General features: G+C 38.2%; 2 protein-coding genes across 6 annotated transcripts in view; one reads left to right on the forward strand and one right to left on the reverse strand.

Annotated features, from left to right (window-relative positions):
- Positions 1-10,264, forward strand: part of LOC138698686 (zinc finger protein ZFP2-like) — a 36,131-nt gene extending 25,867 nt beyond the window's left edge. Inside the window, exons 5-6 of one of the 4 annotated variants that reach the window (XR_011331925.1) lie at positions 6,594-6,703; positions 9,099-10,264. Coding sequence is in view for 2 of the 4 variants with exons in the window: in XM_069824861.1 (XP_069680962.1) it covers positions 9,789-9,804 (16 nt within the window). In the remaining 2 variants the exon portion in view is untranslated. The remainder of the gene's footprint in view (positions 1-6,593; positions 6,704-9,098) is intronic. The other 3 variants (XR_011331926.1, XM_069824861.1, XM_069824862.1) reach the window with 3 other exon arrangements.
- On the reverse strand, positions 170-15,190 carry LOC138698688 (zinc finger protein ZFP2-like). Of its 2 annotated transcripts, none has more exons than XM_069824864.1 (5): positions 15,143-15,190; positions 12,749-12,871; positions 7,766-7,861; positions 7,618-7,676; positions 170-5,618 (listed from the first exon to the last, which is right to left on the reverse strand). In XM_069824864.1, exons 2-5 carry the CDS (start codon positions 12,863-12,865, stop codon positions 4,367-4,369), a joined length of 1,524 nt encoding a protein of 507 aa, XP_069680965.1. In that variant the 5' UTR covers positions 12,866-12,871; positions 15,143-15,190; the 3' UTR covers positions 170-4,366. The 2 variants fall into 2 exon arrangements, with proteins under 2 accessions (XP_069680965.1, XP_069680964.1); XM_069824863.1 differs by having other exon boundaries at positions 172-5,618; positions 15,055-15,183.
- Between the last annotated feature and the right edge of the window lie 322 nt (positions 15,191-15,512).

Raw genomic sequence — 15,512 nt, forward strand, 5'->3', positions numbered from 1 at the left:
TACCTCTTGGGTTCCCTCTAGTGGCCGCCCTCTGCACTACGTCATATATATCAATGGACGTAGGACAATGTCCACATATGTGCGGAGGTGCACTCGTTATGAGTGACTGATTCCGTCGGATCCCGGCCAGTCAGCCATTAGCACTAGTCACCATTCTTTGTACAGGCTGTCTCTGTCGACAGTGGATTGATAATTCTTAGAATTTACACTACTGAATGTATTGCTATCGCATTAAATGTGAACAAATATCTTTTGTTTATATCGCCTTTATTGTGTTGAAGATTCTGATACGTTGTAAACCAAAGTCTGAATTTCTTCCGTAGTTGTCATGAGAACTGAAACGAAAATGGAACCAGACCAGTCATTACTACCAGTTCTTTATTATCATGGCTTACATTTGTGACTAACAGCTCTATATTGTCATGGCTTACATTATTATTAAATTACTTGCAATAGTTATCTAATGCAGTGGTGCATAAGTGACCATCTGCGTCAACAAACATTACAACTGCTACATAATTCTACATTTAGAGTCACAGTTGTCTTGTGTTATACCATTCCTGCAACATACAACTGACACAACCGTTAATGTAAGCTTCAGATATGAAGCTTGTCTATACAAGTTAACCTGTTCACTTATTATATTCGAATATGAATATACACTCGTACATCACTAACAGCAACCATAACCATAACAAGGATACAGTGCAGAAATCCTGATATAAATTAATCAAGATCTTTTACGTGTAATGTATTCTTAATTTGGAAAGAAGACCGCTATCTCTAATCGCAGAACAATATAGGAACTTTTAATCAGTTAGGTACCAAATACCGTATTTTCTGGAATACCCCGCGCACTTTTTTTTCGAAATATATAAATAAAAAATACGGGTGCGCGAATTATTCGAAATGAATTCAGCAACATTACACGATTTTCCTCCAGCGCTATTCCTAAGGTGGTAGCACATGCCATTATCTTCCCTCGTGGATATTAACATTGTTAAATGGCGTTTGGATTAGCAGTACATGTGCCAGAATCAAGTTCAAGTGTGTAGTTTCTGCGTCTTATATTTTAAATTCTGAAAATGAGTACTATTAAAGCCATGAGATTGCGATCCATTACTTGCAGCGAAGACTTAAAATTGTAAAATATGTACAGGAACATGGGAATCGTGACTCATGCTATTAATGTTGCAGGATATAATGTAAACGGCCATTAAGCAACACAACTAACGTGTGCAGTGCATACACATAAGATGGGTTTGAAATGCGTCCTGTTCCGGGATAAAATGTATTTATGTATTGTTAACTGAACTGTATTTGTTTGTTTTTAATTTGCGTGAGCACATTTTTTTTTTAAGTTTCATTTTTAAAATTTGTTTTAATTTTTCTTTGTTTGCGCTAGGTAGTCGAGAAAATGAGGTGTTCTGTGGTTCATAAGTAAAATACTAAAAGCTCATTCACAATGAAAATTAAACATAACGTAAGCGTTAAATTAACGTTGCAGTAAAATCAAGAAGTCATACCATCTTTCACGATGGGAACATAAACATTACAGCAAACATACTTGGTAACCATGGAAACATAACAACGACGCCATTTCCTCATATTCTGTCGTATACTTCAGCGCTCCACGATTGTGTTCTGTTTGCAAATCACGTAAGCATAAGCATGAAAGTTTGGAGTTTGCAAACTTTCATGTTAACGTCTTACGGTAATGTTTATGTCAATGCTTATGTGAATCATTGTGAATGATCCCATTTGGTACCTGGGCGCAAACTTCTGTGTTTATGTTACGGTTATGTTTAATTTTCATTGTGAATGGACCTTTAATACTCGGAAAAAAAAAAAGAGAGAGAGAAAACGTGAATATCTTCATGAAATTTCATGGAATAGTTTTATTCTTGCCATAGGACATAGTCCCATTCTTCGAGGTTTAAAGGCTGTAATGCTTATCATTATACCCGAGGTTTGCATATTCAGTCTGATCTAGAGTGGTACACTAGTCTCCTGGAATCTGGTCGTTAGCTTCGTCTGTAAAACAGAGTACGCATGCGCAAGCATATACTATCCATGACGTGACGTCACTCATGCTTGCAGACCCAGGCGGGAAGTGTACATGTATAATGGATCATAAAACCATTCTTGTTTTCTTTCACAAGGAAACTACAACTGGAGTCTTACTTCAGAGATTTACAGCACGTAAAATAAAATCTCATTCAGAGGACTCCAGGCTATCTCAAGTTACCTGACATTAAGCATTGAAGTGGGTTTTTGTGGGCCATGATGTATATGAAGTAAATTAAAATTGTATTATCTTATGTCCCCAGGAGATTCAGGGTTCATCTCTCTCCGTAGCTTTGAAATTTCTTCTTCGATATATATTACGTGTTTCCAGTGGCGTGGGGTTAGCGCGACGGCAGGTTTCCATCTAAGATAACAGAATAATGGACGAATGTCATGTCTCAGGAGGGGTTCGAGCCTATAATCATGATTACTCGCTTTAGCGTTTACATAAATAAAAGAAGGCAATTTGCCTTTCTCTATAACCCTATGTAAGGGAATTTTTAACAACAGAAGTAGGAGTATAAAACCAGGACATACTTCGTTTATAAATTTAAAACAGTGTGTCCATTAAACATAGCTATCAATGTCTGCTGGAGGTCTAGTGAGCAAAGCAATAAACGCAAGACGAGGATAGGTTCTACAGAGTGTCTCAAAAATAGACCGACAAATTAATTGTAGTAGTAGAGACAGAGTAAATAAACTTGCTTGTGATGAACCTGCAGTCTTATTTTAAACATTTTTCAACTTAAAGTCCGGTTACACATTGTCTGAAAGGCCGAAAGGAGAGAAGGGGTTTATGTTATTTCTAGGAAAGACGTTGCCGATGTTTCGTTTCTTTTCGCTCATATGATTTCAATTTTTTTAGTAGGTAAATTATGCAAACTCAACCTAACTCAAAGGTGATTAGGCAGTATATGGAGAGCTGTTCCACGGCGTTACAACAGCTTAATATCAGGTATAGCTCGCGCAAGAAACGATTACCGAAAAGCAATGGTGGCGTTGCTGTCTGTTTTGACGTGTGTATGTAGGCACGCCGAGGGGGGAGAGATGCGAGCCGATGGAAGCACGGTCTCTTCCAAGAAGATGAACAAATGAGGACATCGCTGTGGAAATAAAGAACGTAGCAAGAGGAAAATTCGAAGCTAATTAAACGCGCAACATATGTTTACGAATGAAATAATAATACCGTGCGATACAAGACACGTATTCACATGCAATGGAACAAACTGAAGTCGTAATGTAACTATCACAACGCAAGACTGATTCTATCGATGTCATTTCTCTTCCGACTGTACTCTTGAATATTATTCAAGCTATCTCGTGACCTTTCCTCTCGCCTGCTCTTCCTTATCGCAGTGTTTGATTCGCATTCCTTCCGTCGGTAATCCGTGGTTGCGATACCTATAGTATACGTATATTGTACACTACCACCACACTGCCTAATCAAAATCAGGTTTATTTAATATTTTATGCTCGACCATGCCGAAATGTAGTAATTATACACCTGGTAGCAGACCTTTAATGCATGACATTAAAGTACACCTACTCATTAAAGGTCAGATCTTTCAGCCAATGACGACTCAGGTTACAACTGTTCAGCCAATGACAGGTCAGCTTTCTACCGTTATAAAACCGCAAGTATCGATTATTCTCGGATATGCAATCGAAAGAGAATTAGCGCAAAGTCACGGAGGCTGGGAATCCAATACTGTCGCAGAAGTATGTTCTGTTACTATAATAATTAGCGTTAATTGTAAATAATATTCAAATAAATTCAATTTGCCATCTCGTTTTTCAATGTCTAATTTAATTTCAATGTTTTCTCTGTAGGTTCTTATGGCCTAGCAAGGGCAATGTGAACATTTGTTTCTTGGAAAAAATCAATACTTTCGCGTCTGCCAACATCTCACAACATACGGGACATTGGTCAAGGTCAGATACAATAAAATTAATAATATCAAGTTAGAAATATGGTCGAGCATAAAAAGTCGTATGAAACTCGCCTATAATGGTAATTAAGAAGCTCGTATGAAAATTATGAAACTCGCTTGCGCTCGTTTCATAAATATCCATACTCGCTTTTTAATTACCTTCATTATAGGCTCGTTGCATAATGTACTATTAAGAAATATTTGAGTTAGAAAATTGAAACCTTATGCTTTTGTGGTTTCTAAATTGAACATTCCAGAAAATTTGATCGGTTCATGTTTTTTAACACTCTGTATAAGCCAGGGTGTGTTCAGAGCTGAAGAGGTCCTCGGAAATAAAAATCAAGTGCTAGAAATTGTGCGGTATTTGCTTAGGTGTCCTGCTGTAAGGAATGCGACAATTTGTGTCTCGTAAGATCGCCATTTCGCACAAACGTCTTATCGCAAATGTCACACTTGTAGGACTCTTGGTCGGAGTGTATTCTGCGGTGAATCGTCAGGGCTCCACTACGGAGAAACTGTTTGTTGCAGATATCGCATTCGTAGGGCTTTTCACCCGTATGTTTGCGTGTGTGAACCACTAGTTCCGAGCTCCTCGTGAATTCCTGACTGCAAATGTCACACTTGTACGGTTTCTTGTTGAGATGGGTCAGTCGATGCGTTGTGAGGTGTCCGCTCTGGGTGTACGTTTTGCCACAGTCCTCACACTTGAATGGCTTTACACCCGTGTGCGTTCGGAAATGTATGTCCAGATACGCTTTGTGCGAGAAGCGCTTGGAACAAACTGTGCACTCGAAGGGTTTGTCTCCCGTGTGCTTCCTGTTATGAATCAGCAGCTGCGCCCTTCGCAGGTAGCCCTTATTGCAGATCTCGCACTTGAAGAGGAAGTCGCCCGTGTGAGTGCGGATGTGCATCGTGAGTTCCGCGCTTCGAGGAAAAGCCTTGCTGCATATCTCGCATATGAACGGCTTCTCTCCGAGGTGCGTGCGGCGATGACAGCGCAGAATATCGACACGTGTGAACCGACGGCCGCACGTCTCGCAGACGTAGGGCCTCTCCCCGGTGTGGATACGCAGGTGCGTCACGTATATATTACGCGTCACAAATCCCCTCCCACAGTACTCGCAGTGGAAAGGTTTCTGGTTCGTGTGCTCCAGGTTGTGGAGTCCCAAGTAGTCGCTAGTTGAAAAGCGCTTCCCGCACGTCAGACATGGATACGGTTTTTCTCCCGTGTGCTTCGGCATGTGTCTCTCCAGGCCGCCCTTTCTCTTGAACATGTGTCCGCAGATGTCGCACTTGAAGCGTCTCTGCCCGTTGTGGATCTCTAGGTGTGTCACTAGATACTTTCTCTGCAGGAATACTTTCTCGCACACATTGCATTTGTGTTCTCCGCCTTCGTGGGAATTCACATGTCTCGTCAGCTCGATTTTCTTGAAGAAAGACACATTGCACATTTTGCATGAATACAATGCACTTTGTTTGCCATCGTTCTTGCCGTCTCCTTCCGCATTGCCGATGATATTTTGATTGGCGTTCAAGGAACCGTCGTGTCTGGCACTATGAATGTCTTCAGGGACAGAAGATAAGATGTATTCGTCTGTTGGCCTGTTCACACTCTCTGACCTGCAATGAAATGTTACAATTTTGAGGTTATTTTCAATTATTTAAGTTTTATAAATCAGAGTATAATCTTAAAAGTTCCTAATCTTTTAATTAATTCCTCTAAATGTTTAACTTAAATCTACATTTACCTTCGCAGCCAATTTCTTTAATAAATTATTCTAAGCGTTAAAAAAATTGGATGGGGCATAAATTCATGAATTCAATGAGTTAGTGAACTTCAACGGGAGTAAATTCACGTATGAAAGTTGATAAATTCAATTTATGGCTATGGTTATTATGAACCAGCTGCTAGAGAAAATTGTTAAAATACCTTGAAAATGCCTAGCATTTATAGTATGGAGTAGTGGAAATTGGATGTGATCACTGGGAGAGCTGTATGCCCACTCAACCCACCCCAAATACATACCAGCGAATAGGGATTATAAAGAATGGACACTGAGCGAATTTTTCTGTGTTTTGTTTCTCTGTGCGCCAGCGTTTAGTTCCACTTTCAAGCGCTAGAGGTCAGTGTAATCGAGCATACGCTAAAATAATAATTGAATATACAGTAGAGTTAAGACACAGGATCCAAACATCGCCTACCTTATTGCATAATCCAATGACGCTTTGCTTCAAATAAATTCAAGTTAACAGCTTTTCCTTATTTCTCAATGATAAACTAGTAGTAATAATAATTGTTTATATTTCAGATATAATAAATTACATTATAAAATAATATAATATATTATAAAATCAAATTCGTTTAATATTTGTATATAATATAATATAGGTATATGGTTTTACTTCTCATAAGAGTTGTTTTTCCATTTTCACTGCTATCAAATCATTACCTATTTTAATTGTTGTTGGGGGTCAACGTCTCAACTCTCATTGTAAAGGAACTCTAGAATGACGGATTTATTATTTTATGGATCCAGTTTATTTTATTTGAGGACATAATGTACCTAGATGTAGTAATTATGTGTTATATTTCAGCTGTGTCGACTGCTAGCTGGTGTGATGTCAGCGCCAACTCTAGGGAGAATGCAGAATCTCACGCTCTAGCTGGCTTGAAGGTCATTGAAATCAGTCCGGCTACATCAAAGGTACCGACGCGAAGTGTCTATTCTTTATAATCCCTATTCACTGTACGTACCTTATTCACATACTAAATTCGTCGTGTGTGAATGAAAAAATCGCCATATTTGCTGAATGGGACGTAATTTGTCGGACGAATTAATGGGGTTTCCAGTGTCGCCAACACATCTCACATAATACTACACACCGAATCTAACGTAACCTAACCTGCCACATAATATTACACAACTGTAGTAACATTCCTCACGTTTAATATCATTTGAAGAGTTCGAGGGAAAAACGATGAATGTCACAGTTTTGTTAATTATTAGATAATGATCTAATTGAGTCTATAACTGCAAGATGTAGTGCTGTTTCTATAGAAAATAAAGGAAAGGATTACTGTATTCGTGGTGATAATTCTCCTTTTTACCATTTTTCATAAGAACAACATTAAATTTCGTAGTGACCCATTGAATCAGATAATGACATCAACCTTAAGAAAACTGTGACATTCATAGTTTTTCCCGCGAACTCTTCATTTCGTTTGCAAATGTTGCCTTTCTTGGTGTACTTCGTGTCAGGAGCCATTTAGTGGAAGAAGTGGAACGTGATGGCGAAGATTCTGTCTCCTTTTCATAATTACGTAACTACATTTAGTTCGTTAAGTGTGTGTTTTGCGCATTAAACAATATGGCAATGCAGTGATAATTCCATAGTAGTAAAAATTGAAATGTGTTGTGGCTGTGATAAAAGTTTCGAAAATTGGTTTATAGCGCCACATTGGCAGTGGCAGGCGGATACTCTACCTTGAATCAATTTGTGTTTATTGTTTTGTACCTACACAGAATTTTATTTGTGTAATAACGAACAATTTCTTTCCTTTCTGGTTCAAGGAAGCTTTATATGCTATACAAAGAACAGCTAGTGCCAGCTCTCTTACCCTTCTGCATCTCGATCCACCTCTTCTTTGAGCCCCTCGTACTCCCAGTCCACCTCTTCCTGCACACAAAACAGTTGACAAATTGATGTATTACAGCAGCTACTTCATGTCTGATGGTTTGTGTTGAATTCTTCCTGCTGGATCTTACCTTCACTTCCACTTTCACAAAGGGCAGCAATGTGGTGTCCGACTCGTCTTCCTGCTTCAGGGGGTCGTTTTCAGATGTTTCGTCACCACGTCCCTCCTATAAAAATGATGAACACCATGTTACTGGTGATACAAGCTGGATAATATTCATCTTCTAGTATGAACCCAACTTGTAAATTTCGTAGTGTAGCATTTAGACGTTTATATGGAAAAGCAATTCAAGTAATTTTGTGTTAATTTGATTCCGATTAAGTCAGAGTATCACTCATAGCCAAGCTATCACTCACTGACGTAGTGGTGAGTCATCCTGTTTCGATATTAACAATGGGACAGACAGTCCTGTACTATTCAATAAGAGCAGGCTTACTGTGAAGTATACAAGACGCCCCACACGTACGAATTAGCTAGTTCTCGTATCTAAGAGATATTTTTACATGCAGCTTTGTAAAACTGTTGGTTTTGAAACTGTTACGTCAATGCCAAGGAGGGGAAGTACAAGAAAAAACACTTAAAAGTTATGCGAAAATGCAACCTTGCAAGGGAATCTGGGCCTGGCAAAAACTGAATATGTGAGCTCCAAACCTGTTGGCCATTTGTCTCACTTCGAGTTTTGCTGTTCCACTGAAGGAACTTTAGAGAATTTTGAAGGGGAAAGCAGAAAATGGACGTAAACTAATAGCTACTACATGAGAAGTGAGACGGAACAGCAACTAGGCAGGATCACGATGATGTTAAAAACCAGCAGTGCTGCAGTCCTCGCAAGAAAAGGGTCCGAGCCCTTGCACTGTGCCCAAGTACCAAAAGCAATATGACTGCTATTCAGAAGCCTTTAATATGGAGAGCCAATGTAGGTCCGTGGCCTATTTCTTTTAGGGCTCATCCTGCCATCTGTCTTAGCACCTTAGGAAAACCACAGGCAGGATGACTTGTCTCAATTTGGGAGACTAGCCAATTGGTGTTACGTAACTATTCATATTCATATTATTTATTTGCCTGAAGGTACAAGAATACAAGAGGCCTCGTCAATGTGATAATATAAAAAACAATGTGTCAATATTTAAAATATTAAAAGAGTAAAAAATAATAAAATTTAACTAAAATACTACATCATTTTCAAAAAAATTCATTCATATTATAAAAGGGATTATTTTGTATCCATCTCTTAATCTGAAATTTAAATTGTGTTTCATTAAGTGCCTTTATATTTGTAGGTATCTATTAAATTATGACCGATCAACCTGAAGGCATGTTATTGGGAAGGGTGTGTTGTTGTTGTTGTTTGTAACAGTCCGAGTTGTATTTCACCACGAGCCAGGATGTTGGGGTGTTTCCAGCACAAGATGAACTGGGAAGGGGACCTGATCCTGAGGCTCAAACAGGCAATTGGATGCTTGTCGTTTCACAGGTCACTCCTGATACTGTATTCCAAGTCGCCGGAGACCGAGTTCAGCACAGTCAGCCCAAATTTGAAAAGATTTGTGGGAGGATTAAGATGAGCTGGGGGTGGCTCAGTGTCAGGAGCTTCGTGCGTGTAATGGGTGCAAGTCGTTACTCATGCTGTTCCATACTTGCAAGGGAATTAAATGCTGAAAACTGCAATTGAGGACCATTTTTGCAAAACTTGCTAACTGCAAAATTTGCAAAATTGAGATTTTTATGGAGTCATTAACACAAGGCAGGCCTCTACATGATGTTCAAAGCGTCTTAGTAAAATTGGGTTATTTCTCTTCATTGTAGTGTGTCAAAGTGTGATCGTTTTTTCAAAACTTGCTTTCTGCTATAAGTGAGAGATACAGCAAAACTTGCTTACTATAGTGTTTTGTCTCTCCTGTAAAATTTAGTTTTTTCAGTTAGCATGTTTTGCAAAAACGGTCCTCAATTTTTCTGTAATTTTCATGATATCTTTCGAATGTGTCATAACTGATGAATGTTGATGTTGCATTATTACAGTTATGTAGGGTGGTCCAAAAAAATAAAAGGTAACCGAAGATAGTATGCAGTTAATAACATTTACTTTTTTACAGATTAATAAGCAATTGAATTAACAGTGCCGCAGTACGACATAGCATGTTCACAGTGATGATGCTGGAAACTGGAGTTTGTGTGACGAATGCCATGTGCTACTCTGTGCAGATGTCAGTAACTGGATGGGTGTGCACACACACCATAACATAAGGAGAAAGTAACAGTGTGGGCCGCTGTGTCTTCCCACGGCATCATTGGTCCATATTTCATTGTGGATGAAAATGGAAATAGAACTAACGTCACTGCGCAAGTGTACAGAGACCAAGTTATTGAAAGACTTTAGCTGGATTTGAAAACCTTGTAAATATGAATGTAATACTTCTCTGTATATATTTCATACATTTTTGTATGGTGAATAAACATATTTGCATTTTTATATGTTAAACACAAGAATTGGACATATATGTTTCTTATTCCTAGCTGTGAAACAATTGTAAGAATATTATGGAACGAATAAATCTGTCTATCAGTGTAACTCAAAGGAGGTAATGATGGCTTCTTTTGGTATTATAATAGTGCATTATGCAACGAGCCTATAATGGTAGTAATTAAGACGCGAGTATGTTTATGAAACGAGCGCAAGCGAGTTTCATAATTTTCATACGAGCTCTTAATTACCATTATAGTCAAGTTTCATACGACTTTTTATGCTCGACCATATTTCTAACTTGAAATTATTCATAAGTATTCATGTTATTCTTATCTGACTGAGGAGCGGAACTGACCTTGTGCAATACCTCGTAAATTGTGAGATGTGCGCAGACGCGAAAGTATTGATTTTTTCCGAGAAACAAATGTCGACATTGACCTTGATGTAATCTACAGAGTAAAATAAACATTGCTTTGTGAAAGGCTAGAAGATGACGGTGAATTGATGTTAATTTGTGTGTTGTTTTTTTCGACTGAATTTAATATTGTATTTGAGATTTCAATTTTATTTTGGATCGATTCTTCAACATAACCTTCTGCGACAGTATTGGATTTCCAGCCTCCGTGGCATATCCGAGAATAATCGATACTTGTGCTTTCATATTGCTACAATGGTATTTTCTGATTGGCTGAACAACTGAATTATAATGAATAGGTATACTTTAATGAGGTGCATTAAAGGGCTACTACCAGGTGTATAATTACTACATTTCGGCATGGTCGAGCATAAAGATTATAATGGGTGCGGCAGAAAGTTCTGACACATTTGAAATTGGCGTAATATAATCGATTCTAAATTTTACCCTGTCCGCCTGTCTTCAAGCTCGACAGAAATGTCGAGAGTTTGCTTTAGAGTCAATTGCATAGTCAACAATGGAACGTCGGATGATTCAGAGGCGTGTTGTGTTCATCTGTTTTCAAAGAGTAATTGCATTACAGAAAAACAACGAAGATTTCGTCACCAATTCCAAAGCCGTAATGCTCGTTCTCGTAACATTATACTGCACTGGCCACCAAGTGACGTTTAACAGGTTCAGTACGAGATGGGTATTGTATTCCTTACCAGAACGAGTGATAACGTCACTTGAAGTATCCAATAAGAAGCAACATCCATACTTCTCGGATTTCCATGAATGTTCTACGTGATATGTTTCCAGGACGAATCAACTCTCGATCTGGAGACTTATCATGTCCTCCAAGGTGTCCTGACCTTACTGTTCCTGATTTTTATCTATGGGGTACTCTGAAGGACCGAGTGTATTCGACTCGACCAGCTACGACAGAAATTCTAGAGAGAAGAATTCGAGAAGAGATTGCCGCTCCCAGGAGGAACTGCGGAATTTCATGTATTGTGTACTTTCCAGGGTAAGAGAATGTCTCGATTGTAACGGAGGCCATTTGAAGGCTGTTGTTTTCAAAAAATGAGTTAATCTGTTTCTATACAATTCTCCCAGACTTTGTGGTCATTTATATGTTTCTTTGTGTAATGTTGTGCTAATATTTTGTTATTTATTAAGACTTAAAATGTGTCGGTACTTTCTGCCGGACCTGTATATTGAATCTGCAGGTTACTAAACATTGGAGATGTAGCAGATCTGCTCTTACAGCAACGGTATTTGTAAACCTCAACAATAGTAAGAATGAAATACAAAGCTTTCTTTACCAGATGGTGTGTGCGAGAAAGTTCTGCTGCCTATAATTGTTATATTCTGCAATACAATACTTTTCTCAACGAAACAATAAACTGATGTAAACCACAGAACACCAACAGATATGATCACATGGCAAGACATGTGCATGTGTTTATTATTTCCTTGGACAGATTTGCCACGAATAGGCCCTACTTGTAATTTTTTTTTGGTTATTTTACGACGCTTTATCAACATCTAGGTTATTTAGCGTCTGAATGAGATGGTGATAAAGCCAGTGAAATGAATCCGGGGTCCAGCACCGAAAGTTACCCAGCATTTGCTCATATTGGGTTGAGGGAAAACCCCGGAAAAAACCTCAACCAGGTAACTTGCCTCGACCGGGAATCGAACCCAGGCCACCTGGTTTCGCGGCCAGACGCGCTAACCGTTATTCCACAGGTGTAGACGTATTTTTTTTAAATTGGGTTATTTTACGACGCTTTATCAACTGCTGTTGTTATTTAGCGTCTGAACGAGATGAAGGTGATAATGCCAGTGAAATGAGTCCGGGGTCCAACACCGAAAGTTACCCAGCATTTGCTCGTATTGGGTTTAGAGAACCCCGGAAAAACCTCAACCAGGTAACTTGTCTCAACCAGGATTTCATGGTCAGACATGGTAACCATTACTCCACAGCGGTGGACTTGTAATTCTTATGGCTAATAAAAATCCAATCTAAAGTAGTCGAAACTTAAAAAAATGTATATTATTAGTTGGTGATATAAAGTGTCTAATCGGAAAAATTGCCATGAGAGACCTTGAACAATTTCATTGTAAAGATTAGCTTATAATGTCAATCTAGGGAAGGAAAAAGAGAAAACAAGTTGTAACTTATTTACAGTTTCGTCATCTGGTGGAGTTGGCAGCTTCTCTTGTGCAGGATCGTGATCTTCGAGTTGTGTGCTTGAACATTCAGTCTCATTGTCGGATTCTGGTTCACACTTGATCACATCCATATTTTACTGAAAAGTGAGACAATGTATTGTTACTGGCGGTAAATTGTTGTTGTTCTCGCAACCGTTCTTGGTAGTTTGTTTTGAAGTACATTAAATTCTATAAGCCACCACATTCAATATTGGTTTTGAAGCAAAATGTTAGTTTCGCTGTATTCTGATAAGAAATAAATCTTAATCTTCAAAATCAAGGCCATTAGATTCTGTAGTCTTGAGCCACCTTTCAGCAACGTTTATTATCCCGAGATGGTACCAGTTTCTGGTTTTTGATGCAAAGAATTTTGTGATACCTGTTTCAACGGTTTCCAAGTTATGGAAATTTCTTCCACCTAGAAAATGGGCAATGGATTGAAACAGATGGTAATCTAAAGGTGCAAGATCAGGGCTATATGCCGGGCGTGGTAGCAGTTTAATTTCTCCCAATTCCTGGATTTTTTTCCATGGAATGGTATGGGGTCTTGAATTGTCCTGTTGCAAGAGAATTCTATTTAGATCAAATATTGCCAATACTTCAATCTCTCAGAACTTCATGAACTCATTCCAGTTGTTGACAATAAAGTTTCGCATTGACTGCATGTCCGTTTGGAAAAAATTTTTAGTAAATTACACTTTTAAAAATTGAACCATGACACTCAACATTACTTTGGGGCCGAACCGATTTTGTTTAATTACGGCTTTGGCAGGCTGGGGTGGGGGGACCGAGCCACTATTTTCAGGTTCAGGATTGCTATAATATACCCATTTTTCATCACATGTGACAATTCTCTCGATAAATCTATTATCCATGGCATTAGTGATAAGCTGACAACAGATCTCCACTCTGCATTTAGACTGTTCAAGTGTGAATTCATGAGGTACAGACATGTAACTTCTGTATGATTTTCTAAGTGTCTTAATATGACGATGCATTGTATCATTCGAAGCACCAAGTTCTTCTGACAACTTACGAGTATTTTTATTTTTCTTTCGAATTTTGTTCTAAAATTCTGCATGTATTATTTTCAACGACGCTGTATCAACTACTGGGATATTTACTGTCGATGGATCTTTTATAGCGAGATGAGATCGAGGATTCGCCATAAATTACTTGACATTTGCCTTATGGTTGGAAAAAACCTCGGAAAAACCCAATCAGGTAATCAGCCCAAGCGAGAATCGAACTCATGCCCGAGCGCAACTCCGGATCAACTGGCAAGCGCCTCAGCTGAGCTACGCTGGTAGCTCGCGTGTATTATTGAAACGCTGGAATCATCATAACGCTACACGTTCAATAACGACACTGTTACTCTCGACTTCAGGTATTTGTAATTTTGTTTCCATTAGAAGCACTCTAATATCAAACTTTATTACCTGTATTTTGTGTTATTTATATATTAATAGTTGACGACTGTCACATGCTCACAATAATAACCATAGCGTCCTGTAAACTGCATTGCCCAACTAAAGAAAATCATTAAAATCTTACAAAACACCAAACTCAAAAAAAAAAAAAAAAAAAAAAAAAAAAGACAGTTTTATGAGACAATCTAATAATTGCACATCACATAGAAATCCCCATCGGTGAAAGATGTCACATTTTCATTTTCAATTGCTCTCCCAAGACTTAGGCCTATTATTAAGATATTATTGAATATAATCCCGTGTTTTTCTGTTGATCATGATTCAGCCGTAATATTGGGAGCAGTGATGTCTCAGAAAGTGACGTTGTGTTGGTAGTAAAAGAATTCGAAAATGACCGAAGACAATTTCTAAACAGAGCATACTGTATGTTTTGTGATGTGCTTGAATTATTTATTGTAAGTTATTGGCTGTAGGCCTAATGTTGCACTAACTACTCGTTTTCAAACTTATGTTTACCGGTACTTCGACCAAGAAGGGTTGCGGAACTTATGTTGCAATCAGATTGTATGCAAAGTCAGATCTCTTTTAGAAGATAGTACAGGTAGGCTACAATCTAATTTTGAGTATAAATTTGAGTTAGTCATGGGTGTATGGTCATTATCACTATTAATTTTCATGTAAAATATTGTACATAATATAATAAAAAGTCATCTATCAAATTTAGTATCATAACTGAATGTCAATTTCATTGTTGTACTTTTGTATACACAGTCCGTGTTGAGTGATTTAAGATTTGATCCCAGCTGTTTTTAACATTTAATCAGATTTACAAATGTGCTCGAACGACCTACTTGCAGTTGTCCCAATTACTGCTTTTCACATCCCCATGAGATAAAAGGTACACATTTTCAACAAAGAAGGCAAACGATGTAAATTCACCTCCTGCAACACCAAGGACTTGGCCAACAAAGCATTCACGGCTTGCTAGAGAACTTCTACTATCCATTTTATACACAATTGGATATTTGAAAGACGAATTTCACTTAATATGCAGGCAATAACAATAGCGGGTTAATTCAGTGTGGTGTCAGGAACACTACAAGGTTGGTTGAGGATAATCGGGATTAATAATGGATAAACTCCAGAACATGGATTGCACCCTTTCCCTCTTACTGTACTTCAAAATTCCAACCTTGTGCACACAAAATAAATTATTGGCACTGAAAAGTGCCTTTTCGTAAATATAATGATGCACATTCGACAAACGCAGACAAATCTGCTATTTTTAGTATTTCAAGATATAATTTGG

This window comes from Periplaneta americana, chromosome 4 (genome assembly GCF_040183065.1).
Source record: "Periplaneta americana isolate PAMFEO1 chromosome 4, P.americana_PAMFEO1_priV1, whole genome shotgun sequence".
Taxonomy (NCBI): domain Eukaryota; kingdom Metazoa; phylum Arthropoda; class Insecta; order Blattodea; family Blattidae; genus Periplaneta; species Periplaneta americana.

Coding starts and splice junctions, on each gene's coding strand:
- LOC138698688 (XM_069824864.1), bottom strand. CDS start 12,865: ATGGATGTGATCAAGTGTGAACCAGAATCCGACAATGAGACTGAATGT. Junction 7,677..7,765: donor TTGTGAAAGTGGAAGTGAAG/GTAAGATCCAGC, acceptor TTTTGTGTGCAG/GAAGAGGTGGACTGGGAGTA. Junction 5,619..7,617: donor GTGGATCGAGATGCAGAAGG/GTAAGAGAGCTG, acceptor ATTTCATTGCAG/GTCAGAGAGTGTGAACAGGC.